The sequence below is a fragment of the Plectrocnemia conspersa genome, unplaced genomic scaffold (genome assembly GCF_051122295.1).
Source record: "Plectrocnemia conspersa isolate PC_06_02 unplaced genomic scaffold, ASM5112229v1 ptg000002l, whole genome shotgun sequence".
NCBI lineage: Eukaryota > Metazoa > Arthropoda > Insecta > Trichoptera > Polycentropodidae > Plectrocnemia > Plectrocnemia conspersa.
In genome coordinates this window covers 25,842,435-25,868,713 of record NW_028277166.1, presented here as the reverse complement: position 1 = coordinate 25,868,713, position 26,279 = coordinate 25,842,435, and the positions used below count along the sequence as shown (strand labels likewise).

At 35.4% G+C, this 26,279-nt stretch overlaps 4 protein-coding genes and 1 long non-coding RNA gene across 6 annotated transcripts; 2 read left to right on the top strand and 3 right to left on the bottom strand.

Annotated features, from left to right (window-relative positions):
- Positions 1–6,947, bottom strand: LOC148238198 (uncharacterized). Of its 2 annotated transcripts, XM_088205646.1 has the most exons (7): positions 6,807–6,876; positions 6,382–6,446; positions 6,254–6,307; positions 6,114–6,189; positions 2,570–4,208; positions 1,016–1,089; positions 1–808 (listed from the first exon to the last, which is right to left on the bottom strand). In XM_088205646.1, the coding sequence occupies exons 5-7, from the start codon at positions 2,577–2,579 to the stop codon at positions 50–52; spliced, it is 843 nt and encodes a 280-aa protein (XP_088061772.1). In that variant the 5' UTR covers positions 2,580–4,208; positions 6,114–6,189; positions 6,254–6,307; positions 6,382–6,446; positions 6,807–6,876; the 3' UTR covers positions 1–49. The 2 variants fall into 2 exon arrangements, with proteins under 2 accessions (XP_088061772.1, XP_088061771.1); XM_088205645.1 differs by lacking the exon at positions 2,570–4,208 and having other exon boundaries at positions 6,807–6,947.
- A 1,023-nt stretch (positions 6,948–7,970) lies between these two features.
- On the bottom strand, positions 7,971–10,738 carry LOC148238197 (uncharacterized). The gene is made up of 5 exons (XM_088205642.1): positions 10,599–10,738; positions 10,441–10,496; positions 10,309–10,378; positions 10,025–10,098; positions 7,971–9,828 (listed from the first exon to the last, which is right to left on the bottom strand). Exons 1-5 carry the CDS (start codon positions 10,624–10,626, stop codon positions 8,572–8,574), a joined length of 1,485 nt encoding a protein of 494 aa, XP_088061768.1. The 5' UTR covers positions 10,627–10,738; the 3' UTR covers positions 7,971–8,571.
- A 2,152-nt stretch (positions 10,739–12,890) lies between these two features.
- On the top strand, positions 12,891–13,661 carry LOC148238196 (uncharacterized). The gene is made up of 2 exons (XR_015812673.1): positions 12,891–13,287; positions 13,329–13,661. It is a non-coding gene; the product is annotated as an uncharacterized LOC148238196 (long non-coding RNA).
- A 4,699-nt stretch (positions 13,662–18,360) lies between these two features.
- Positions 18,361–21,366, top strand: CstF50 (cleavage stimulation factor subunit 1 Cst50). Its single transcript, XM_088205643.1, has 11 exons — positions 18,361–18,482; positions 18,612–18,698; positions 18,761–18,861; positions 19,115–19,269; positions 19,332–19,423; positions 19,490–19,628; positions 20,263–20,423; positions 20,495–20,645; positions 20,823–20,916; positions 20,988–21,138; positions 21,199–21,366. Exons 1-11 carry the CDS (start codon positions 18,409–18,411, stop codon positions 21,290–21,292), a joined length of 1,299 nt encoding a protein of 432 aa, XP_088061769.1. The 5' UTR covers positions 18,361–18,408; the 3' UTR covers positions 21,293–21,366.
- Positions 21,307–26,253, bottom strand: Ddx1 (ATP-dependent RNA helicase Ddx1). The gene is made up of 13 exons (XM_088205641.1): positions 25,749–26,253; positions 25,123–25,240; positions 24,888–25,054; positions 24,671–24,805; positions 24,421–24,610; positions 24,165–24,352; positions 22,841–22,965; positions 22,615–22,752; positions 22,330–22,547; positions 22,145–22,260; positions 21,987–22,088; positions 21,773–21,907; positions 21,307–21,500 (listed from the first exon to the last, which is right to left on the bottom strand). The coding sequence occupies exons 1-13, from the start codon at positions 26,205–26,207 to the stop codon at positions 21,396–21,398; spliced, it is 2,196 nt and encodes a 731-aa protein (XP_088061767.1). The 5' UTR covers positions 26,208–26,253; the 3' UTR covers positions 21,307–21,395.
- Positions 26,254–26,279: the final 26 nt, after the last annotated feature.

The following is a 26,279-nucleotide window of genomic DNA, read 5'->3' as shown; positions in this document are numbered from 1 at the left end:
TATATGTGTAATGTTTATATAAAATGTATCATAATATATAAATTTTATATTATTTAAAGCTTTCTTTTTTATGGATATGAATATGTTGTAAAAATTCAGCTTTACTCTTGTATGCTTTTTCACATTTGGAACATTTAAATTCTCGAGAATCGTTATGAATAACCATATGACGTATTAGGTTAGCCTTACATTTCAATTCTTTCCCACATTTGTCACAATAAACAGAACGAGAATCACAATGCATAGTCTTTATATGATCTGTAAAATATCGTTCACATTTGAATGTTTTTCCACATTGGTCACAATTGAACAGTGAAGAATCACTATGAACATTCCTCATATGCTCTGAAACATATCTTGCACATTTGAATGATTTACCACATTGCTCGCATTTATATTCCCGAGAATCACTATGAACAGTCATATGCCGTAAAAAATTAGCTTTAAATTTAAATGCTTTTTCACATTTGGCACATTTATAATCCCAAGAATCATTATGAATCCTTTTTATATGGTCTGTGAGAAAGCTTTTACATGTAAACGCTTTATCACATTTGTCACATTTAAATTCCCGAGATTCATTATGAATAGACTTATGTCGTAATAAATTACGTTTAACTCGGAAACTTTTTGCACATATATCACATTTAAAAATAAATAATTCTGAATGTGATTTAAGATGATGTGTGAGAGTACTTTTTTGTGAAAATAATTTATGGCAATATGTGCAAATATATGGCTCATCCTCATCTCCGTCCACATGCTGATCATCGTCCAAAAGTTCATCAGATTTTGCCTCTTGTCTTTTCTGAAAATTATAATTAAACTAGATTACATTTAATAAATATTTAATTGCACTGTACTGCAATATGCTACTAGTATTTATGTCTACATAAGCATTTTAAATTAAAAACTATTCATTATACATATATTTAAAAAATATTTTTTTCAGTAACAAGTCAGACATATAGATGTATAAGTAAATACAAGTTCATTTAAGCAATTCGACTATTACCCGTGTTTCTATGTGATCGGTTGAACAAATGTCATTGGTGTTTTTATTAAGTATATCCTTAACGTCGTTAATTTCTGAAAAGATAATTTAAACGATAATTAAAATATATTGTCAATTAAAAACGAAACATACTGAAAATGATCTTGTGTTACATGAAAATAAAAAATATAAATTTAATTTCAAGCCCTTTTTAATGATATAATATTTTTAAGTAAACTTTTCATGTTTACCTTTATATATTCTGTATAAATGCAGAGAACAGTCAAATTATCAAGGAATTTATAAAAATTGAACAAAACTGTTACATTTATACTGTAAAACACAAAATACACATGTCTGTCTGTCACAAAAACTCCTAAACGGTGAACATTAGTGACATTTGCACATGTCATTCTGACTGCTATTCATTATTTTGATATTATTCCGACCCTGAATAATATTATTATGACCATTTATTATTTTAATTTTGATTGTCCTATATTTTTATTCTGATAATATCAGGCTGCTTATAAAATTGTATGCTGACCCAAAGTTGAGTTAAATTCTGACCATTTAATTTGTTGCCTATAGAAAATATAAATTGGAAGACTAATTTTTCAATAGAAAAATTAATGAAGGTGCACATTTTCTAACTAAATATGAAAATCAAACGTTTGTTACTTAATAAAAAAGGGTATGAAGGCCGATACAGTTGGTAAACCTGGAGCTACACTGGTAGCGCAGAGGAAGAGCGGCAGAAGTAGGTCATCCTAATTACATACTAATGGAGTTAAATTCAAAATGGTCGACACAGAAACTTGACGCTGTGATCACCGCAGAAGCCCTCCTGACTCCAGGCTCGCGCCAACTCAACTGCTGCGTTCGAACAGAAACAACAAAAGCTCTATTTGAATGCCAAAGTCGCCGTCTCTCCTCCTAGTCGAATTTTGTATTAAATTGCTAGGAGAAGGGATACGTGGGGCAGCACTTCCAGAATCGACGCATTAGTTATAAACATTTCACCTATGTATCTCAATGTCAATCTATCACACACATTCGGTATAAGAAGTATACTGAAAAGCTATAATTTCAAATACTAAAACTTTTTGGATATGCCAAAATACATAATGTACAATTAGACGCAAATAATTTATATGATGAGATTTGCCTTTTTAAAAGTATCTAAAGAGAATTTTTTTAAATGATTTTCCTGAAAAATCTACTAATATGTGTTATGACACTATTCTTTCAAACGTTACAATATTTAATGAGATGAAAGAGCTAAATTATTTTTATAAGTAGTTTTACTTTTTTCAGAGCACGGAATATTACCATTTAAAATATTTCTTTTCTTTTTTTCATGCTTTTTTATTACGGGATTTTTTAAAGATTGATGCATTGGTCATTCTATAATATAAGTCTAACATAAACATTATATTATATTTTATATACAAAATAACATATATTTGAGGGCTGCCACAATTTGCTAATTGTCAAACGATAAAAAGTTAGGGTAATTACAAAATAATTAAATAAATTAAAGATTTTTATAAGTAATAAACGTATTCTACTCACTTTTAGTCATATTTTTGCATTGTGTGATATATTTCAAAGCATGGTTTTGGGCATAGTGGCATAGAACATTCAAGGCACGCGTAGTATGTAAATTTAGTTTTCTTTCTTGCTTGGCAGACAACACACCGCTTTCTCAGAACATGAAAAACTTCAGTAATTCCTTTCGGAAAGTGTCTTTCGATAAGGCGAGATGGTAAATCGCCTCTTCTCCGTTTTTGTGCAATTCTACCCTTTCTATGCTTATAGATAAGTTGCCTTATTACCGATAATTGAAATTCGGCAAGTGTTGTTTTTTTGTGTGTAGTTTTTATATACGTTCCATATGCATTGAATAAAGCTAAATCGGCAAGGTGAAAAAATATTTTTTTGTACCACTTCTGAGTTTTTTGGACAGATTGAACATAAGAAACCATCATATTTGATCGATCGACGACACTCATGTTCTTACTATAATCTATTACAGCGATTGGCTTTACAATAAGCTCTTTTGTTTTGCTGTTTATCCCAGTGGAATGCAATACTCCTTTGTGAATTGTGGATAACATTGTCACATCTCGTTTATTCCACCATGAATGGACCATCAATGTATCAGTGTGGTAGCTCTCCGAATCGCCTTGTTTTAATTTTGAGAATTTTGGCATACCGATCATATTCTTTCTTACAATTCCACATGCATTTGTATTTTTATTGTGTAACATTTGGAATAATATTGGACTTGTATACCAGCTATCCACAAACAAAGTATGTCCCCGGGTTAAATAAGGAGTCATAAGATTTAGCACAATGCTGCCTTTAACACTGAGGTTTTCTACTGGCGTATAATCTGTCGTTGCGCCAGTATATATAATAAAATCTAAAACACAATTTGTTTTGCAATCACACAACATAAAAAACTTTATTCCAAATTTAGATCGTTTTGATGAAATAAATTGACGGGACGTCAACTTTTCCTTGAAAAGGAGAAAACTCTCGTTCATGTAGAGGTTTTGAGATGGATAAAATGAGTCTGCAAATTTACGACGAAAGTGATTAACGATACTTCTGACTTTGAATAATCGATCCCCGGGCACTTGTTTCATATTGTCACAAAAGTGCAGCATTCCTAAAATCGCCTGAAACCGATTTCTAGGCATCGAGTCCGAGTATATAGGGGAATGTAATAATACGTCTTCAGACCAATGTTCTGTATTTAAATTCCTCGAATTTCTTACCATCAGAATAAAAAGAGCAATGAATATATACATTTCGTCATTGTCGCAATCCATCCACATTTTTTGCCTGCTCGATAGAGTAGTGCATTTATCAGTTACGAATTTATATTGGCGATTTGTTTCAGTAACAATATGAGAAATTATATCTTCGTCCATATATTGCTTGAAAAAATCTGCTTCCAGTGCACTTTCTTCCAATTCGAATTTTACACCGGAATTGCTGGCGTTGAAAGAATATATAATCGGGTTGAATTCGTCGTCTAACCACCCAAAATTAAACACGTCTCTTGGTGGCATCGCCTGATTCGTGGGAGGTAAATTTTCACGCAAAAGTTTTTCAGGTTCATCGGAAGTGTCTTCGAGTTTAAATTTACTTTCGTAAATGTTTTCCACTGTAAAATCAAATTCCGAGTCCGTATCCGATTCGACTGTTTTAAAAAATATATTATTAAAATTTAACAGTATTTAAAAAAAACAATAATTCAAGTCTTGTGACCAGCATGTGGCAACCCTAACCAGAGCCATCCTTAGGCAGATAGTACATTATGGATATATCGACTAGTATGAATGGTGAAAAAACATTTTTATTAACTTGTTTTATGTACATTTTTTTCAAGTTCAAACAGAAATACAATGCGGGGATCATGTCATAAATATTATTTTTTGATTTGGCGAGAGTACTGTTTGTCAGAGAACTGTAAGGTGAAAAAAAATGAGTTTTGAAGATTACTTGCCAAAAACAGTAGAAAACCATTATTGAAGAGAATCATATCATGCGATGAAATGATAGCCTTCGATAACCAGAAGAAATCAGGAGATGACAGCAAAGAACCTCAAAAACATGTTCCGAAATTAAGTTTGCAGCAGAAAAAATATGGTGACAGTATGGCGATATTCTGGGGGAATTATTCATCAATTATTTCGAAAACCAAGCGAGACTATTACAACAGAATCATATTGTAAAGAAATTGAAACCATACATAGAAAATTAACCGCGAAACATCCAATGTTGGTAACAGACTTAAGGCGATATTACTCCATGATAATGAGACCTTAACTGCATAATGACCGAACTTTTTTCGCTAAAAAAATTCTATAATCCCTGACTTTTCCGAATATAAATAGCTATATGTGCGTGTGTAAAAAAAGTTGAGTCAAACTCTACGTAATTCCGAAAAAAACGAGAACCAAGAATCAATTAAAAATAATGTCTAAATACTGCTGAATTAGGTAGATATATAATAAAATAATAATAAAAATGCTGAGAAAAGACTAAGAATAAGGTAAATTTCAATTTTCAGTTATCGAGTAAACTCAGTCATGGGGAGTTTCAAATATATCGTAAATCAAAGGCAATACTAAAATGTGCGAATTAATTCGTCCTTGGGCAAATTGGATCACATATTTTTGGCAAGTATACTTATTCATTAGGATTAAGCGGTTTAACTTCATTAATTACAGATGTAAAATTAATCAAATTAAAACAATTAAAACATAGGGCACGCGCTCTTGTTTACAAACTATATACAAGGTCATTTAATACATTAAGATTGGAAAAAAGTTTGATTTGCTGATTTCGTTAAATTCACAAAATCCAGTTGCAAGAACCTAACATCAAATTTTGTATGGCTGCTTAGTCCCCCCTATAACATAGTATTCCTATAACGAAGTCCCAATCTCTATGCTATAGGGGGGTTGACAGTTATTTTTTCAGTTATATGTAAAAATTTATCTAAGGTACCACAAAGCAGTGAAAGAACGACCACCGTACATAAACAGCAATACTGCTCAAAGAATTAATCGAAAGCTCTAGATATTATGCTTCTTCTACACTCTCTGGAAGTTACCGAACCAAAGGTCTACCGAATATGGTCGAGGTCGCCGAGACATTAGAGCGGGCAGACTCGAGCTCGACCGAAGTAGCCCCGAATTAACACATTATATTTTCCGTCCTTGCCCAACCATGGCCTACTTCCAGAGAGTGTGGAGGAAGCATTACACATATTTAAGTATTTATATTGAAAGATTTTATTTCATATTTCAAAAGATTGATAACAGAAGAATGTGTATATTTAACGGGAAATTGGTTAGTGATTGAAAATTTATCCTTTACTCAGAATCGTCTGAGAGACTTTTGTGCTAAATAATTTTTCAAGGAATGATTAAAAATTAACTGTACTTTTTCACCACCTTTACATCAAAATCAGGTATGAATATTCATATCAATTCGAATTTTTTAATAGATAAAGTAGTTATTGTTAGCTAAGGATGGCCCTGAATGATTTTGTTAATATACTTTTACACTAAGTGTTATATATATACATATATATTACCTGTTTCAAACATATCGTCTAGTGTGTGTATATTATAATCATCACTATCGTCATTTTCTACTTTAACATTTACACCCTAGAAAAAATATGTTGGTAAATATTTTTAAATTATGTCAAAGTAATGACATTTATTTGTTCACATTTTCTTGGTCATCTTGGTGTGTATCGCAATCTTCGTTGAGATTGTTTTCATACTAAAAAAAATATGGTTTTAGATCTTACGTGTTTTTACATTACATTTTGTACTGATAGTTATTATAATATTTACTTTAACTATACTTTCCATTGCCTCAATATTGTTAAGTGTTTCATCTCTGTTTTCTACCTGTGGTTCTAAAAATATAATTATGTTAGACATATTCACTGTTCATAATGTGTCTGGCTTTTTCTTAAACTACGACAAATATATTTTTTTGTTTACTGAATTTAATCAAAGTTAAAAGTACAAATATTATCATATAAAACACCTAACACAAATTTTCAAGGATTATTAAGACAAAGCTTTAACCGAATTGACACCCGAATTTAGAAGCTTATATACAATTTGTTCAGAGTATTATACAAATACATCTGAAACAACAATTTATATAGGATTGACTTCCCTAGGTTTTGTGTTTAATTATACATTTACATTAAAAAGATCAAATTTTGTTACATGTTTTCAAATAATAAGTTTAAAAATCGACTGCTTACTGGTTTTAATTAAATGTATAAGTGACATTCGCGGGCTGTCAATTTTATTTACAATAACTTCACGTGCATCAGGGTTGTCAGCACGGATAAATTTGGTTGTACGATTGCGTTCGTAAACTCACGCTTATTTCCATAATGCAGTATACTATTTTTTTTAAATTGCGAGCAGTCGAATAAGTGTAAATACTGTAATAACAAATCCTTCAAAAATAACTTTATATCTAAAATATTATTAAATATAAAATATAAATAGCACAACATTTGGGTTTAAAAACAGGTTCAATCCTAGCGAACACATTATTAAAAACCTTATTATAAAATTGTTTTATTGTCGAAATGGATAGTGCTGGGCAGGGATGATATTTAGAGGAAAGGCAGATGGGGCAATTGCCCCCCTCCTTCCCTCTTGAATTTAACCAAAAATTGCATTTTATTTAAAGAAATACTATAAATCCTAATGGTATTATATAATAAAAAACAACCACTAACTAGGCAGCTTTTTTATCAAAGAAAATTTGAAAAACGGTCTCCAATCCAGTGAAATAATATCGAAATAAATTGTATCTAGCAGGTGCTAGTAAAGTTATATGATTTCAACTTTTTCATGCGTAGTAATATATACATTAATGAATTACGAATTGAGTTTTTATATATAAACTTATCCTGTTACTTTATAAAAGATAATGAACATGGCCATTTATATCGGTTTTTTTCAATTTATAAGAGTTGGAATATGTGTCAAACATTCGGTGTAAATTGTAAAAAACGAGGTTTTTGCTGCTCTTCATATTATTATTAAATTTTAATATATCTACAAGTGTTTTAGAGCAAACCTTCAAGAGATGTAGTTAGATAAAAGTTTTAATACTGCACTCAAGCAATTTTCAACCCTAAAATATATTAAACAACTGCGATATATGGTTCAAAAGTTGATGACGGCTAGCAATGGCATCCATGCCTAGGGCTTGTTCGTGGTGAAAGGGTTTGACATCGCTCTTGGTCACATTTTATACTTACATTTCTTGAAGATTTGAAACTTTCCATATTTCTACAGAGCATTAAGAGCAGTATACATGTATCAATTCTCGTTTTCAACTGTATTTTCCTTTCTACAATCAAAATAGAAACAGTCAAGTTCTTTGTATTTATAAATAAAAGACAAACTAACTTCTTATTATTTTTTTGATGTAATAATAAAATACACATAAAAATAACAGAATTCTTATTTAAATATACACTTTTGAAAATGCTTCACATCAGTTCTTTGCAAAATTTTCTAAAGCAAATATTTTAAATACTGTTTTATATATTAAGATATATGTACATATATAAAAAAAAATTGGATGTTCAAATGGATAATGATAATAAAGATTTCACTATATAAATTTAAACTTGCGTTTTACGTGTAAAGACAAGAGTTAATACTGCCGGTAAGAGAATGTTAATGTTTTTTTTAACGGATCACAGTACTTAGCCTTGGGAAATTTAAGGGCTTATGCAACGCGTTTTTATTCCTGATCTCTTTTGCTTTTGTTTCGACCTCCAGTTTTGGGATCATCATCTGAGGTGAAATCTTAATCTTTTCTTTTCCGATGCAGCATTTTTGTGATTGTTGAACACATTGCGTCATGAAACAAAGCATCCTCTCATGACACACTATTTAGTTAAAGTTTAGAATCAGTTGCATAAAACTCTTTTGATTCATATGACGTGCAAGATTATATTTATTCATGAACGCTTTCCCACATTTGTCACATTTAAAGTTTCATGAATCACTATGAATTATCATGTGCCGTGAAATAAAGTGTTTACTCTTGAATGTTTTTCCACATTTGTCACAAATAAAGAGCAAAGAATCATGCATCTTCTGCATATGCTGTGCGAGGTATCTTTTACAGATAAATACTTTTTCGCATTGTTCACACTGAAAGTCTCCATCGCGATGAATATTCATATGCTCTAAAAGTATACGTTTGTTCTTGAATGATTTTTCACATTTTTCACACTTAAATTCGCGGGAATCAATATGAACAGCCATATGTCGTAAATAAGAAGTTTTTAGTTTGAATCCTTTGACACATATTTTACATTTATAAATGAACAAGTCAGAATGAAATTGAAGATGCTGTTTAAGAGTACGTTCATGCAAAAATAATTTATTGCAAAATGTGCACGTAAACTGCTCCAATCCTTTATAATCGCTGTGAGTGTACATATGTTTAGAAAGGTAATCTTTACATTTGAATACTTTTCCACATTTATTACATTTGAAGTCTCTAGATTTATGGATATTCATATGGTTTACAAGATTTCCTCTATGTTTGAATGATTTTTCACAATGGTCACATATATATTCCCGAGAATTACTATGAACAGTCATATGCCGTAAAAGGTTAATTTTAGATTTGAGAGCTTTTTTACATATATCACATTTATATTTAAAGGGATCGATATGAACTCTTTTCATGTGATCTCTAAGGTAGCTTTTGTATACGAATTCTTTTCCACACACTTGGCATTCAGAAATACATAAATCCGAGTGTGATAATTTAAGATGTTGCATAAGAGCACTTTTTTTCAAAAATAATTGATGGCAATATGTACAGGTATTCTTATAATCATTATGAGTATTCATGTGGTTTGAAAGTTGTCTTCTACGCTTGAAAGTTTTATTACATTTGTCGCATATAAAACGCCTAGAATCACTATGAGTGATTTTATGCTTTAAAAGGTATCCTTTACGTTTGAATACTTTTCCACATTTTTTGCATTCAAATTCACTAGAATTTCGATGAATATTCATATGCTTTACAAGATAATCTTTAACCTTAAATGTTTTTTCACATTTGCAGCATTTATATTTTCTAGAATTGCTATGAATAATCATATGTTGTGAAAGTTTACATTTAAATTTAAAACCTTTAGCACACATTTGGCATTTATGAATTAAGTCTGAAGTATTCTTCTGTAATAAATCTGCGTTAAAATGTTGTATACTGCCTGAATATTCATTTTCTTGTTTCTGAAAATTAAAATAGCATTTATATATTAATGTTAAATTAATAATAATACCCAAACCTCGCTATGTGGCTGCTTTATGTGTGTTATTTCATTTCAGCGCTATATTAATTACTTTTTGCAGTATTTTCTCCGTAAAGCGAGGTACGGGTGTATAAATAAATAAAATATATATTAGTAATAATCAATTGGACTATTACTTCTGTTTCCATAAGATCATCTGAACATTTGTTATCAGTATTTCCAATAAGTATATCTTTAACGTCGTGAATTTCTGAAAAGATATGTTTTAACCGGATTTTAAAATGTGATAAAATACATATAGTGACCCAAAATCTAAAACAAACGGTACGGTACTTGCAATGCCAATATCTTGAAAACAAAACTTTTCATTTTTAATTATCACAACTGTACTATAAGCTATCGCAATTTAAAATATCACTTGTTTTTTTTGGGCTATTCTGTACATAACAACTATTTTTACCTGTTTCAAACATGTCATCTTGTTCGTGTACATATTCACTGTAGTCATTTTCTATTTCAACATTTTCACACTGGAAAAAATACGATTTTTGAAGTTTGTATCGTTTTAAATACTATAAAATATTTAGTTTACCTTCACAGCGCAACCAATAGAGTTATTTATTTTGTCATAGCTTTCAACATCTGGTTCTATAAAGAGACAGTAATACATGTTTTTTATCTAGTCTGGCTTCTTTCCGAACATTTTATTATATTCTTATTTTCATAATAGAAAAATTAACGATTTCTTACCAGTTTTAATAAAACTTGGGAGTGACATTGTTACGCCAACGAGCTGTCACTGTTTATTTATAAAGGATTCAATAATTTGGTCTAAGCAAATTAAAGTTTGCCCTTGTTTTAGATGACGAAAAAATAATTTAACAAAAATGTTCACTACATAAATTTACACATTTCTTAATTTAAAATTTGATATAAAATAATGAATAATAATGTTTTTATATAAATAAATAATAGGGGTACCGGACGAAAATATCACTGTATATCATAGTCCTTTTTGATCATCAGTTGTGTTTCGGCTGTCAAGCTGTTAACATATCTTGTATTTTATCGGTTAGCACACGCCTTTAGGACAGCATTTAAATTATAATATATTTTTCTTCTTCTTTAGATTATAAAATGGAGGGTTTTGTTTCCGACAAACAATTTTTGCAAAGTATTTGAACGATAAGGTGACCAGATTTTTAAAATATCAAAGGAGATCACTAAAAATAAAAAGGTCACTATTGTTGCTAAAAAATGGGTCATTTCGGAAATGTTTGTTCAAAGGTTATGTCGAAAACTTTTGTTTGAGGAAGACAGATTGCTGCAAGGGCTAAAAAAACGTCATTTAAAAGGTGTCGTTCAAAGATAATCTCTGAAAAAATTTGAGAGGAAAAATTGCTATGCGAGCTCTTAAAAAGAAGAAAAAACTGAAGAGACTTGAAACTTAGAGATATAGTAAGGGCTGTACATCAAGGTGGCGTCCGTTTAACCGAGAATATTGCTGCTATAAATGAAAGTGTCGGTTCGTCGGCGTTCGCAGATTTTCGTCTTTTCTTATGACTCCCTTTGGCGCATTTTATATATGGAGCTACACATACACCCATATAAAATTCAGATAACACAGTAACTGAAGCCTAGAGATCACGAACACTAAAGAATTTACGCAGATTGGGTGTTGGAGCAGCTGGAAGCTTGTGCTGATTTTTTGAAGAAAATCTTATTCTATGATGAAGCACATTTCGACTTTTCTGTATATGTTAATAAGCAAAACTACCGCACATAAGGCGGAAAAAATCTTCATGTGATTCACGAGAGAGCATTATGTGCACAAAAAGTGACTCTTTCAACAGTGATCAAGCTGCGTCACTGGGCCTATATTTTTTGTAAACAACGAAGGTCGTTTGGGCGTGCTTACGTCTTGTTGACGTAGCGGTTGACCGCTGACTGACCGCTCACGCTCCGTCGCTCGCCTCCCCCTCTCTCGCCCCTCTCGCCCCGCTACAGTACTCCCCTCCAGTGAACTAGCCGTGAGCAGTTCACGATTAAGGCGAACCCAAGACGAAATCCTGCAGGTGGCCGGGTATTCGTAGAGTCCTGGTCGGTCTTGATGTCGTGTTGTGGCAGGTTATGGCTGCTTTCAGTTGCCGGTGAAAACGTTCCACCATGCCGTTCGCCGCTGGGTGGTATGCCGTGGTTCGAATGCGGGCGGCACCCGTCAGACTCGTTAGTTTCCTGAAAAGTGAACTCTCAAATTGCCGGCCTTGATCAGTGGTAATTCTTACCGGCGCGCCAAATCTCGCCACCCAACCGCTGAAGAAAGTCTTGGCAACCGTCTCTGCTGTTATGTCAGCGATGGGGAATGCTTCCGGCCATCTCGTAAAGCGGTCCACGCATGTGAGCAGGTACTTGAAATCCCCAGATATTGGTAGCGGTCCCACTATGTCCACGTGGACATGCTCGAAGCGGTTCGTCGGTGCCTCGAAGGTTCCTAAGGGTGCGTGTATGTGTATGTTTACCTTAGAACGTTGGCACGGTATGCAGCTTCTAGCCCAGTCACAACACTGTTTCCGCATGCCCGGCCAAAAGTAGCGTTCGGTTACCATCTTGACAGTTGTGTTCGTCCCAGGATGTGCTAATCCGTGTACCGAGTCGAAAACTGACCGCCGGTACTGCTCGGTGATGTACGGGCGCCTCTCGTTGCACCAAATACTTGCACCCGACACGTGCCAAGGTAATCGCTGTAACGGTATTTCGCCTGCTGCTATAAGCTTTCGTAGTTCGTCATCCGTCGATTAAGCTGCGGCTAGGTCGTCAAAATTGATCGCAGCAGTCACAGCCTCCGTTCTTGATAATGCATCTGCGACCGTGTTTTCCTCACCGGGCACGTAATGTATATTCGTCGTAAACTGTCCTATGAAGTCTAGGTGTCGGAATTGGCGCGGCGAGCACTTGTCAGCCTTCTGATCGAGGGCGAACGTCAGCGGGCGGTGGTCGGTGAAGATTGTAAAGTTTCGCCCCTCGATCATGTGCCTAAAACAGCGGTTTCCAACCTGGGAGGCGCGCCTCCCAGGGGAGGCGCGGACTATTGCCAGGGGAGGCGCCAACATTTTTTAATGAATTATTTTTTATACCATAATATCCACAAATGAATAAAACTTGATATATTAATGTAACAGTGAAAATTCAGTGCATGAATGTTCATTTTTTTACATTTAAATATATTTAATTCCTATTAAAAAAATTATCTGGAGCGGAGAAATTTAAAAATGGCGCGTTTGCAAACGCTCTGTTTCGGTAATACACAAAACGACCGCTAGTTGCATAAAACAATAACCTCACATTTAAATGTCACTCGTGTCAACTGAAGCGTGTCGGCAGGGCGTGATATTGTTTTTTTTTTAATTGTTTCTGACGTGATTTCTTCTTGAAAATAATCGTTAGTATATTTTAAACTTCATTTTTTAAAATATTTTTTAGACGAATGGATAAATTTTTGAGTGGTTACAAGAGAAAAGTCAACAATAATGAAGATACTGATGCTGATACTAGTGGGAATAAAATCAAAAAAGTACAAGGAAGTAAAGCTCCCAAGAAAAGACAATACAGTTCATCCTATTTATCATTAGGATTCACTAGTGTCATTATAGATGGCTTGGAAAAACCAATGTGTTTGTTGTGTTCGAAAGTTTTGGCTTCAGATAGTATGAGACCAGTCAAATTAAAACGGCACCATGAAACTCTACATTCTGAATACGTTGATAAGTCCATAGAATATTTTGAAAGAAAATTGGATGAGCTTAATAATCAAAAGCAAACGTTCAAAAATATTCTTTCTGTATCACCAAATGCATTATTGGCTTCGTACCATGTCTCTTACCGAATCGCAAAATGTAAGAAACCACATACAATAGGAGAAACTCTAATTTTACCAGCAGCTATTGATATGGTTCGAATTATGTTCGGCGAATCATATGCAAAACAGTTGCAACAAATTCCGCTTGCTGATAATACAGTCGGAAGAAGAATCAATGATATATCTGAAGATATTTGCGATCAATTAGTTTCTCGGCTGCGTACTTCGAAGATATAGCTAAAGATGCCCATTTAATTGCATATGTTCGATATGTTGTGGAAAATAATATATTAGAAGATATATTATTTTGCAAACCCATTCCTGGAAAGACCACATCCATTGAAATTTTTAATATAATGGACAGTTTTTTTAAAGAAAACGACATAACGTGGAGTAATTGTATTGGACTGTGTACTGACGGAGCTCACTCAATGTCACAGAGCAGCTCTAGTGTCAAAAAATATGAGCGAGGAACTTAACAACATTTTTACAAAAATTATAAAAATTATAAACTACATTAAGAACAGTCCTTTGAGATCTAGGCTGTTTGCAAAGTTGTGTGTAGATATGGAAGCTAATTATACCTCACTTCTGTATTATTGTGAAGTTCGCTGGCTATCTCGTGCAAAAGCGATTCAAAGGGTATTTGAACTCAAAGAAGAAATAACAGCCTTTCTCGAAGAAAATCACCACGAAGAGGCACATTTGTGGACGAACGATAATTTCCTTGTTAAACTTGCCTATTTAGTTGAAATTTTTGGAAAATTGAGCAGTTTGAATAAATCAATGCAGGGATCACAAATGCATCCACTTGTTCAAAAAGACAAAGTAAAAGCTTTCATTAAAAAGTTGAAGTTATGGAAGTCAAATTTACAAAAGAATGAGTTGGACATGTTTTCACTGTCAAAAGATTTCTGGGCCACAGCCAATATTGAAACAAACAAGAATCTTTTTATTGAACACTTGGATAGTCTAGTGCTGCATTTTTCAAATTATTTTAAAGACCTTGATTTCTCAAAGTTTTTGTGGGTACAGAATCCATTTATCGACGATGAAAACGACAAATTTGAGCTGACAACCATTGAAAAGGAAAAACTTATAGAATTATCATGCGATAGCCTACTAAAACAAAAGTTTCAAAATGAAACCTTAATTCAATTTTGGATGAATCTTAAAGGAGAGTATGAATCTTTGTATTGCAAAGCAATGCAAGTGCTTCTACCGTTTGTAACGTCGTATTTATGCGAAACGGGCTTTTTGGCACTGGCTGCAATGAAAACTAAATATCGCAACAGGTTAGTAGTCGAAAAAGAGATACGAGTGGCACTCTCCACATTGCCCCCAAGATTTGATAAGTTTTGTGCTAATAAACAACAACATCCGTCGCATTAAATTTTTATGCGATAGATGTAGTTGGTTTATTTGTTTAAAAAAACTTATATATAAAAATAAATATACACGTATGTGTATGTTATAACTAAACCTTGTTATTGTTCTGTTAATTGTGGTTTTCAGTTTATTTTTGTAATAAAGTTTTTATTATTTAAAACGTGTCTATATTATTTAATATATTAAAAAAATAAAAGGTAAGGGAGGCGCGGAAAAATTTTTTTTTTTTGGGGAGGCGTAGTAACAAAAAGGTTGGAAACCGCTGGCCTAAAATAACGCACTGCTTCGTACATAGCCAATAGTTCGCGGTCGTACGTACTGTATTTCCGTTGGGCTGAAGATAATTTCCGAGAGAAGAAAGCTAACGGTTGCCAGCCCCTCATGGAAGTTTGCTGGAGGACTGCTCCCACGGCTACGTCTGATGCATCGGTGAATAGCGCTAGTTTCGCCTTAGGGTCCGGATGGGAGAGTAACGTAGCCTCGGCGACGGCGCGTTTGCAGTTCTCGAACGCACTTTCAGCGGTCGAGTTCCATTCGATCGGCGTCTGGTCATTTTTTTTTACTCCGGTCAGCAATTGGTTCAGCGGCGCTTGCGAATCAGTGGCTTTACGTATGTGTCGCCGATAAAAATTCACCACGCCTAAAAATTCCCGCAATTGCCTGATTGTTCGCGGATTTGGGAATTCGCTAATGGCCGTCACTTTTTCAGTCACTGGTCGCGTGCCGGCTGCGGATACGCTATGGCTAAGAAACATTACTTCCGAAGCGGCAAACACACACTTGGACGCGTTGATCAGCACTCCGTGATCCTTCAATCGCGTAAACACTTCGCGCAAATGTCGCTGGTGTTCTTCGACGTCCTGCGAGGCGACTAGAATGTCATCTATGTATGCGTATGCATCATCGAGCCCTCGCAAAACGCCATCGATGAACCGCTGGAAAGTCTGGGCCGCGTTTCGAAGTCCGAATGACATCATAGGGAATTCGAAGAGCCCGAACGGCGTGATAATCGCCGTCTTCTGCACATCTTCGGCTGCCTTAGGAATCTGGTGATACGCGCGCACCAGATCTATCGACGAAAATATTCTTTTACCACTTAGCTGGCTTGCGAAGTTTTGAATGTGCGGCACCGGGTAACGGTCTGGTACCGTGCGTGCGTTAAGCGCGCGATAGTCTCCGCACGGGCGCCATTCTCCGTCTTTCTTGGGAACGAGGTGCAAGGGGGACGCCCAGCTGCTCTTCGATGGCCGGGCAATGCCATCACGTACCATCCTGTCGAAAGCGGTTTTCGCCTCCCGCATCTTCCTGGTGTCAAGGCGTCGCGGTTTAGCAGTCACCGGCGGTCCAGGTGCCGTCGTTATGTAGTGGACGGTATCGTGTTTAACGCGAGCGTTTGGCTGTCCGTCGGGTCGGGTTATTTCCGCGAACTCGGTGAACAGCGCGTGGAACTGTGACCGGTCGGAAACAACATGGACTTCCTCCGCAGGGTTTCGTCCAATGGATCTCTCTTTCGTCGTCGAGCGAGCGGCTCCATCAGTGAGTGTCGCGCATTTCAAATCTACGATGAGGTGGAAATGCGACAAAAAATCGGCCCCGACGATGGGCCTAGTAACGTCAGCCACAACGAACTTCCATACAAACGCTCTTCCTAATCCAAAGTCTAATTTGAAAGTTCGCTGGCCGTATGTCTTGATTTTGGCTCCATTGGCCGCGAAGAGCTCGTATCTTGTGGGTTCGATGACGTCGGCTGCGCGGCGAGGATAAATCGACACTTCCGAGCCTGTGTCGATCAAGAATCGTCCACCCGATCGATTGTCGCTGATGATAAGGCGGCGAGATATTTCGAGGTCGTTTTCCGCCGTTAACGACTCTCGCTGTCGTTTCCCGCCGCTCTTCGGGATTTGTTCCAAGCGCACGGGGGACGGCATCGTCTCGCTGCGCTTCCGTGCGTGCGGTGGAACCAGCACAAGTCGTTTCCGTCGGCGTCTGCGCATGCGCGTTTTGCGGTGCGCGCCGTCCGCCACTGCTTGCCGCATCGACGTATTTTTCGCGAGAATCCTCCATCCCCTCTGCGAGCAGTGCGTCGGCCAACTTCGCTGCCATCTCCAGCCTGGCGTCGTCTTTGACTGTCGCGTGCGTGACCAGGAGGCAGAGTACGCTGGCGCGTGCGCGTTCGGGCAGTTTTCGAACCCACGTGTCGCTGACCAGCTCCGACGGAATCGCGCTTCCGGCGTAAGTTCGCATCTGGCGGAACAGCTCCGACGGCTTCCTGCCCTCCATCGGCGTCTCTTGCATCTTTCGTAGCCGCTCTACGAACGAAGGTGCGAACGCGTCGAGGAGCCGCTTCTTTATCGTCGTGTACGGCAACTCGGAATCCGGCGCGAGTATCAAATCCGCGACCGCAGCGAGTGCCTTTCCGCGCAGTCCGCCAACTAGCACGTCGAATTTTTCGCTCTCGGTAAGCGCTTTCCTAGACCGGAAAACAGCTTCCATCTGCGCGAACCATAATTCACAATTGTCTATGTTAAATGGCGGAAAACCGCCGCTCGCTTCGAACTCCATTCTCGCGTCGCGTCGGGGTCACCAGTTTGGGCGTGCTTACGTCTTGTTGACGTAGCGGTTGACCGCTGACTGACCGCTCACGCTCCGTCGCTCGCCTCCCCCTCTCTCGCCCCTCTCGCCCCGCTACAGTCGGACTATTACAGTCAATGGTGAGCGCTATAAGTGCATGATAATCGATTCTTTTTGGTACGAAATCAAAGATGTTGATGTGGAAGATTATATGTGGCGCACTTCGGATGTTTTGGGTCGCATTATTTTACGTTTTGTAGACATCAACTAGCCGCTAAAATTATGCGATTTAACGCTGTTGGGTTTATGTTGCGGGGTTACGCTAAGAGTCGTGTCAACGCCGACAAACTTAAACATTTGAGCACCTAAAACTAACATCCGATAAATTATAGTCGAGATACTGCCCGAAATTTACGATTAAATTTGTGTGCGTTTTTTTTAAATGTTTGAAAACTGAAGTTGAATCAACCTATACTTTATTTATCTTCTCATTTTTTTCAATTACATTTTTATATATTTTTCTTTGGGATTAGTGCGATGCTGCAGGGCTTTTGATTATATATCAAACATAAGTAGTTAATAATATATAGCTATGAATTTCATGATTTTAGATAATATTGCTGCACTAAAATAGAATGAATTTAAGAATTATATTTATTTTTTGATCGATGTAATGGACAATAAATGAAGTGCTATGACTTGTTTGTCAATCGTGAGCGAAAGCCGGCGTCCTGTCAAATAAAAATGAAGGATACCACTGAAATTGACCCGAAAAATGTCGTAAAGAACAGAGAACTTTTGTATAGACTAATTATTAGGTAAGACTTGGGAACGAATATTTTATTAAATCGACATTTTTGCATGTAAACATGCTTAAAATTTTGTTTTGACGTTAAATATTTAATGGGATAGATTTGAGCTAACAATGCTTTTGTAATACTTTTTAGTCAATTATTCAACGATGGACATCAGACGATCGCATCTGGTTTATCATCGGCAGTACACGCCGATCCACCGTGCCCTCCGAGTGATAGGTTATATCAAAAAACTTACCCAAAATAATATAGTGTACTTACAATATAATGAAATTTTCTAGACTCTTACACGTAATGATGGTTGGACTTCAGAATGAGCCTGATGTTAGAGATAAGCAAAATGCCAATACTGGAGAACATATGTTGGGAGCCGCTGGTTTAGGTATGTCGTGAATTTAGCTTAAACAATATTACCACAAAGATGAAATCTTGTTTTGAATATAGAAATATGTATTGATCTCAACTATCATTAAAATGTCTTGTTTTTTATTTGAAAACATTTTTTAGTATCAGCTTCATATTAAAAAAAGGTATTTTTATCACGCTGTAGTCTTCTTCTCTTTATGCCAAAAATATTATTGCTTAACTTTGCTTGGTGTTTGATTTTATTTATTTATTTGTATATTTTTCGATAGATCTGGAGTTTGAGTCTGACGCTTCGAGCTTAGCGCCAGAGCCGGCTTTGTATGAAACGGCATATGTGACATCTCACAAGCAAGCTTGCCGTGCCGGTGCTTTTAGCAGTGACGGTCAACTAGTTGCCACTGGAAGTGTAGACGCTAGTATAAAGGTATTATTATAACAAAAATCAATATAATACAATATGTTCTTATTATATAATATGAATTGCAGATCTTGGACGTAGAGAGAATGTTGGCTAAATCAGCACCGGATGAAATCGATCCAGGTCGTGAAACACAGGGACATCCCGTCATCAGGACATTGTAATTATTTTTGTTTGAATACAACCTTTATATGGATTTATAATAATAGTTTGGATTGTGTTTCAGATATGATCATACAGACGAAGTTACCTGTCTTGATTTTCACCCCAAGGAACAAATATTAGTCAGCGGTTCTAAAGATAACACTATTAAGCTGTTTGATATTACCAAAGCTTCTGCTAAAAAGGCTTATAGGACAATCACTGTATGTGTCAAACTGTTTTATTATTTATCGATATTGGATATAATATAATACTAACACCATTGTAAAATTAGGGTTAAGAATTGAGCAAATTATAACGTGCATACTCTCACAATTATCTATTTACATATATTCAACGGTTCGGTGATTATTGCCCAAAAGAAAATTTCAAACAACAAAAATTCTGATCATAAATCATCAATATACACATGTAAAGAATGGATGTGCTTTTTGGGTGCCTGTTACTTTATGTGTGAGCGAGTCAAAGTAAGGATATCTCACTTTGTACGTACGTATTGCAAAAAATTGTATGAGTATTTTCTAGTCACCCAACTACATGCACCCAAATAGCACATCTCCAATTTACCGTATCATTGGGGGGTCTACTGTATGTATATTTAAGAATATGTTAATATGATTTTAATTTAAAAATATTTTACGGTTATATTGGTATGACACAATTTCCTATAATTACACAAATTTTTACTTAAAAGTTGATATAAATATAAAGCAGTTTGAATTAAAATTAAAATATATTTAATGTTCAGAATTTTCATGTGCGCAATATTCAATTCCGACAACTTTTCTAGTAGCATCATTATTTGTTGATATTATATTAATAAAAAACATATTTTAGGACTCCGAATCGGTGAGATGTGTAGCTTTTCATCCGTTGGGTAATCACATTGTAGCTTCTACAGCTCATCCGGTGATACGTTTGTACGATGTGACAACAGGACAGTGTTTCGTCTGTCCGATACCGTCTCATCAGCACACAAAAACCGTCAATTGCTTGAGGTTTCGTTGTTGTTATAGTTTGGCTTCAATATTTTAACATTCTAAATTAAATAATATAAATATTATTACAGATTTTCGCTCAACGGCAAATATTTCGCAAGCGCCGGTTCCGACGGTCACATCAAACTATGGGACGGCGTCTCGAATCGTTGCATCAATACGTTCACAGCCGCACACGATGGAGCTGAAGTTTCGTCCGTTTCTTTTACGAGGAACAGTAAGGTTTGTAAATAAATTGCTCCATTGAAGACACCAAATTTTGTTTCAAAATATATCACAATAACCTTCCAAACTTATTTTTATTTGTTCATTTATGACTGTAAATTGACATCGTCATATAAATAAAAATTTCTGTCGTATATTTCTTGCCAATCGATAATGATGAAATTGTCTTTACAGTACCTCCTTTCTTCCGGAAAGGATTCAATGATTAAACTATGGGAGCTGACGACAAGTCGGTGTTTGATATCATACACCGGTGCTGGAACTACAGGTATTTTAGTTGATAATATTTTTTTAAAAATGCAGTAATATATAAATAAAATTAAAACACGTACATTTCAGGCAAACAAGAACATTTAGCGCAAGCTGTGTTTAACCACACTGAAGATTTTGTCTTGTTCCCCGATGAAGTCACAACTTCACTGTGCGCCTGGAACTCTAGAAACGCGTCTAGAGCCCAACTCATGAACCTTGGTCACAATGGACCAGTCAGGTAATTTTTTTTAATGCAAACATCTTTAGTATCAGAATTACTAATGCATTTTTTTTTCAGATACATAATCCACTCAAATACGGCTCCGGCGTTTTTGACATGCAGCGATGACTACAGGGCCAGGTTCTGGTATAGAAGATCGGCGACGCATTAGAATAAAAATGCCTATTTGAGTGTACAAATTTATTGTAAAGATATTTCCGTAATTATATAAGTTTTTCAACCGCAGAACACTGTTTTATAATTTCGCACACAAATCACTTTAACTTTTGGGCTTGGTAAGTCGAGAGATAGAACATCTGAGATTGAGACTCCAACTCGGCCAACTGTTTCACCACATGAGCCATTTCACCGACGTGATCCTTTACAATAACGATATTGAGTTATAAATTTAATATATTATTTGTTTTAAAAGGATATTTGGAAAGTATAGATACAAAGCTCTGAAAATATTTCTACAGTATTTTATTTGTAATCTTTGAAACATTTTTATAAAAAAATTCTCTGAAGTGTCAATGTCTATTTTTAAACAATCTTTAGCGAAGAATTTGAATGGAAATTTCTCATCGATCATTGAAAGAACTGGTATTGTATCTTGAATTTCCAAATATTATATATATTATATATTACATACCTTATAACCGGTACCAGTATTTTTTTTCTTTTGGCCGTAAACTACCTTTCCGTCAAAGTCGTTCAGAGGTACTTTCATATCGCTCTTGACTTGCTCGATGGTAATATTTAAATGCTCTTCAATGTCACCTAAATACTGAAATATTTTTTGCAAATTAAAATGGATATGTTAATAGTAATTTTGTAATATATAATTATTGAGGTCAAAAACACACCTTCGGTTCATTGTACCACATGCAGCATCCTTTCACATCGGTCAAGTGGGTATTATTACAATTTTTACCTTTAGAACGACACCATTGTCCGTGATACCAAACCTTGAAAAAACATGTCAATAAAAATAAAATGTTTCATAATAATTTTTCTAACATACTTTTTCAGGCACGCTCGATACGAGACTTATAGCAAGACCCATTTTTTCAGCTCTGCCGACTCTTCCGATACGATGCACATAGTTTGTTTGTTCATCAGGCAAAGTTATATTGATCACTGAAATAAAAACATAAATTGGACATGCTTTAAAATAATCGATTTTAGCTTAATATTACTTATACTTACTAAATGGCAGTCCAGTTATGTCTAAGCCCCTGGCTGCCACATCGGTGCAGATTAAAAAATGGGACTTCTTGTCCTTAAAAGCTTGCAAGTTTCTTTTCCTCTCGTCCGGTGCTCTGTCTCCGTGCAAACACACACATTTATATTTACCGTTTCCGGCACTGTTCAGGTAATTTTCTAGATTGTTACAGTCCACCTTTGTGCGACAGAAGATGATGGCTCTAAAATTAGACAATATATGATACACAATCTTCTATCAATTTACTTTACATTTATTATTATTCACACCTATCCATTTTATGTTCTTCTAACGCTTTAATACAGTAGCTTCCTTTGAGAAGTTTCACGGCTTCCGACAAGCATTCGGCGCTATTGACACCCGGTCTACAGTTATCCTGTGCGTGTACTCCATCAGTGGTGATTTTCCTATACAAAATAACACCAAAATATTTTTGAATGGTTAAATTTTAAAAAATAAAATGGTTATCATTATTAAAATTAGTTAATGTTATACTTGTTAAGGTTCTCCCAACTGCGATCTTTTTGCGGATCAACCATAACCACGCAGTGGTGCACCGTCTCAGGCACGGCATCTTCGCCTTTCAAATCAATCCATGTTGGAAAATGCATTAATTTATCCTAAAACACATTTTTTCGATTTAACAGCGAATTATTTCAAGAGATATGTGTATTTAAATAAATACTTTATTCCATAAAACAAATTGTTTGTGCATTACAATAATAAAAATGAGCATTAAATAAATATATCTTTATTTAATAAAAATATTACATTGAGCAATATTTTATGTTGAAACTCAAATCTGACCTAAACGAATTAATCTAATGGAAGTACAACAACCATAATCCATTTTAGAGCTTTTATTAGGTTAGGTTTGGGTTTGAACAGCAATTGGAAGTTTCGCAACTGTTACAGTGAAGTTATATTTTTATTAATATGATTATAATTTTACTAACTAGGCCAGTTAAAATATATCAAACCAATGATTTATAATTCCACTGGTCAATATAGGTGAAACTACATTTTTTTCACTGCGCGGATAATCCGGTACACATACACTGGAAACATTTTGACCCTAACAGTTGATGTGTAAACCACACCAACGCTATTTTATTTTAATGCATATATATTTTATAAAATGCTTAAAATAAATACAAATTTTATATTATATATTGCTCATTTTATAATATAAAATGTATTATAATTGAACATAGACCAGAGCAAGAAGACTAAGATTTCAAAAAATTTGCATCAGAGGATGGAAGAAAATTTTCCAAGGAATGATTTTAGAAAAAATATTCAAAGAAGCGAGCGTAAAGATTGGAAAAAAGAGAGTAAAGATTGGAAGAATTTCTGATCATGAGAATTCTACATTTCGTCATGACTTATATCTTCAATGGAAATGTTCTGAAAAGAAGCTTAAGACCAGTGGTTTTATTAAAGATTTGTTTTTCATAATTAATGAAATATATCAAATGTTCGATTAATAAAAAACATCCAAGGATATCCTTAAATTTGTGTGATTTTTAAAAAAGAAAGTGAAGTTGGATCTACTTCACTATCTTATAAGCTGTCAAGTCTTTAAGAATACCACTTGTTAAAGCTTCTTGAATTGATGCATAGATTTAACTTTTGAGGATTATTTTGTAATTTTAGATGATTCAATTATAAGTGTTGCAGATTTCATTGTCATGGGTTGTGTGGCACATATCCTTCAACTGGCAATATCCGATAATATCGAGTTAAATATGCTTCTTAAGAAAAGATCAATAAAGATTTTACAATACTTTTTAATATTACACAATAAAAATATACTTACAGCCATTTTCTTAACTTCAAACGAATGGAGAGTGGCCGAACACACTATCATTTGTAAACGACGTCCGTCTGATGTTATCTTCGGTATCTGGCGGTGCAAGCGATCTATCAGTTCAGTGTATCCTTGCTTCAGTAAGCCGTCAGCTTCGTCCAATACGAAAAATCGACAATGAGTGAGTGCAATGTATCCTATATAAAATAAAAAAAACATTAATTTAAATACTAATATAATTACATGATACATAGAATAATATTACCTCCTTGAATCAAATCTTCCAATCTTCCGGGAGTACCGACAACAATATCAATTCCGGCGTTAAGAGCGGCTATCTGCTCTTTAACATTGATACCGCCGGTGACAAGAAGTTCTCTAACCACGGGGGCTTCTAAATATTTTTTAAACTTGACTATCTGATTATAAGTTTGCTCGGCAAGCTCTCTGGATGGCTGAAAAACAATAAGCAAATATCACTGATTGAATACTGCAATTTAGGATTTAGGATTTACCTCAATTATGATAGCTTGTGGCGCATTATTAACAAGCTTTGAAGAATCAGATGCTTTACCACCAGTGATGGAGTTTTGCTTTATAGATTCTTTCTTGAGATCGTTAACGGAAACATATCCCGAAGGCGGCGGATGCTGTAAGAAAAATAATATAAAATTGTAATTCTAATAATCATATTATATTATATTATCAAATATAAGTATTTAAAAACTGTACTTTAAACGGAGTAGCGCCAAAATTGAACTGCATTTCCGCGTTCTTCAGTACAACAGTCGGAAAATAAGCTAAGCCTCTCTGTTGTTGATTCAGAACGAAAGCTACACCTAGGTCGACTCCGTTCTTTGTAAATTTGACTTCTCCATTATTGAGATTCAGCAGACATCCTACAAAATATATGAAGTAATATTATTTTTCAGATACATGATAAGAAAACAATGGGAAAGCAGCATACCTATTACGTCGTGCATTCCGAAAGATTCGCCATAATCATCAAACTGTTTATTATTGGATTTTTTTCCAGTGCCACCATATCCATAACCGAATCTATCAGTGCCAAGATTTAGATTAGCCTGAAAATTGAAAAATATCATGACTTAAAAATTTGATTTTGTCAAATCGGAAGAAGACTACTATAACTTTATTGTTCGAAGCAAGTGGAATATAACTCAATCAGAGAATAAGCATCACTGAGTGAAAAAGAATCAATATGATCGTAGTGTTGTGTTTTTAAACAAAGCGGAGGCAGCTAGAAGATTTAAATAAGTTATTTGTTCTGAGCCATAAAGGGAATATAGTTATTCTTTCAATGGCTCTGTAAGCGACTTGATCTTGTAAGAAACACTTCAAGGGGGCGTCAATGAGTCCGCCCCTCCCTCCGTTGTGATAATTTGTGGCTGTGAGTTAACAAATATACTATTTTTGACAAACTGGCACTTAAAATAATAAAGATAACATTTTTAAATGCTTTGATTTAAAAATAAAAAATATTAATTCGGTATTGTGAGTCTTTTTGCGAGTCGACAATATGGATAGCATTAAAATAAAATGCAAAAATAATAGAAAAATTATATATCTTACGTCCTGCGTCGACCACCCGATCCTACAAAGTCCCTCATCAGTGACAATGGCTTCGTAATAGTACGCCCCTTTACCCTGTACGGCTTTGGTGGCTCTGCTTCCGTGCCATTCTTTAAAATCGCGCGATTGACAACGCAGTCCGTCCGGTGTGACGGCCATGGCTTCTCCTCGATCAAAGAAACTGAGGGTCCAAGCGGGAGACGCAAGGCTAGCGGCCGAGCCAGTTGTGCTGACTTTGCCTTGCTGTATGTCCTTCAGAGTCTCCCATACAATCTGTATAATTGGCAAGCAGAAGGCACCAGTTTTTCCGCTGCCAGTCTCGGCAGCCATGAGAACGTCTCCGCCACCCAAGATGAGTGGAACGGCTTCCGCTTGCACGTCTGTGGGTAAAGTCCATTCTAATTCATCCACGGCGCGAGCCAACTCCGGCAAAACGCCGAACTCCTCGAAAGCCGTCATCCTGCCGGCGACCTGCCAAACGTCAATATTTTCTTGCCATATGAATGACGTGACGTTTGGTCATAAGCGATT

Coding starts and splice junctions, on each gene's coding strand:
- LOC148238198 (XM_088205645.1), bottom strand. CDS start 6,834: ATGTCACTTATACATTTAATTAAAACCA. Junction 6,308..6,381: donor CAATGGAAAGTATAGTTAAA/GTAAATATTATA, acceptor TATTTTTTTTAG/TATGAAAACAATCTCAACGA. Junction 1,090..6,113: donor AGACGATATGTTTGAAACAG/GTAATATATATG, acceptor TTATCTTTTCAG/AAATTAACGACGTTAAGGAT.
- LOC148238197 (XM_088205642.1), bottom strand. CDS start 10,626: ATGTCACTCCCAAGTTTTATTAAAACTG. Junction 10,497..10,598: donor CCCAAGTTTTATTAAAACTG/GTAAGAAATCGT, acceptor GTCTCTTTATAG/AACCAGATGTTGAAAGCTAT. Junction 9,829..10,024: donor ATGATCTTATGGAAACAGAA/GTAATAGTCCAA, acceptor TTTAATTTTCAG/AAACAAGAAAATGAATATTC.
- CstF50 (XM_088205643.1), top strand. CDS start 18,409: ATGAAGGATACCACTGAAATTGACCCGAAAAATGTCGTAAAGAACAGA. Junction 19,629..20,262: donor AGGCTTATAGGACAATCACT/GTATGTGTCAAA, acceptor AACATATTTTAG/GACTCCGAATCGGTGAGATG. Junction 20,424..20,494: donor AAAACCGTCAATTGCTTGAG/GTTTCGTTGTTG, acceptor ATATTATTACAG/ATTTTCGCTCAACGGCAAAT.
- Ddx1 (XM_088205641.1), bottom strand. CDS start 26,207: ATGACGGCTTTCGAGGAGTTCGGCGTTTTGCCGGAGTTGGCTCGCGCC. Junction 21,908..21,986: donor TGTGGTACAATGAACCGAAG/GTGTGTTTTTGA, acceptor AAAATATTTCAG/TATTTAGGTGACATTGAAGA. Junction 21,501..21,772: donor ATACTGGTACCGGTTATAAG/GTATGTAATATA, acceptor GTTATTGTAAAG/GATCACGTCGGTGAAATGGC.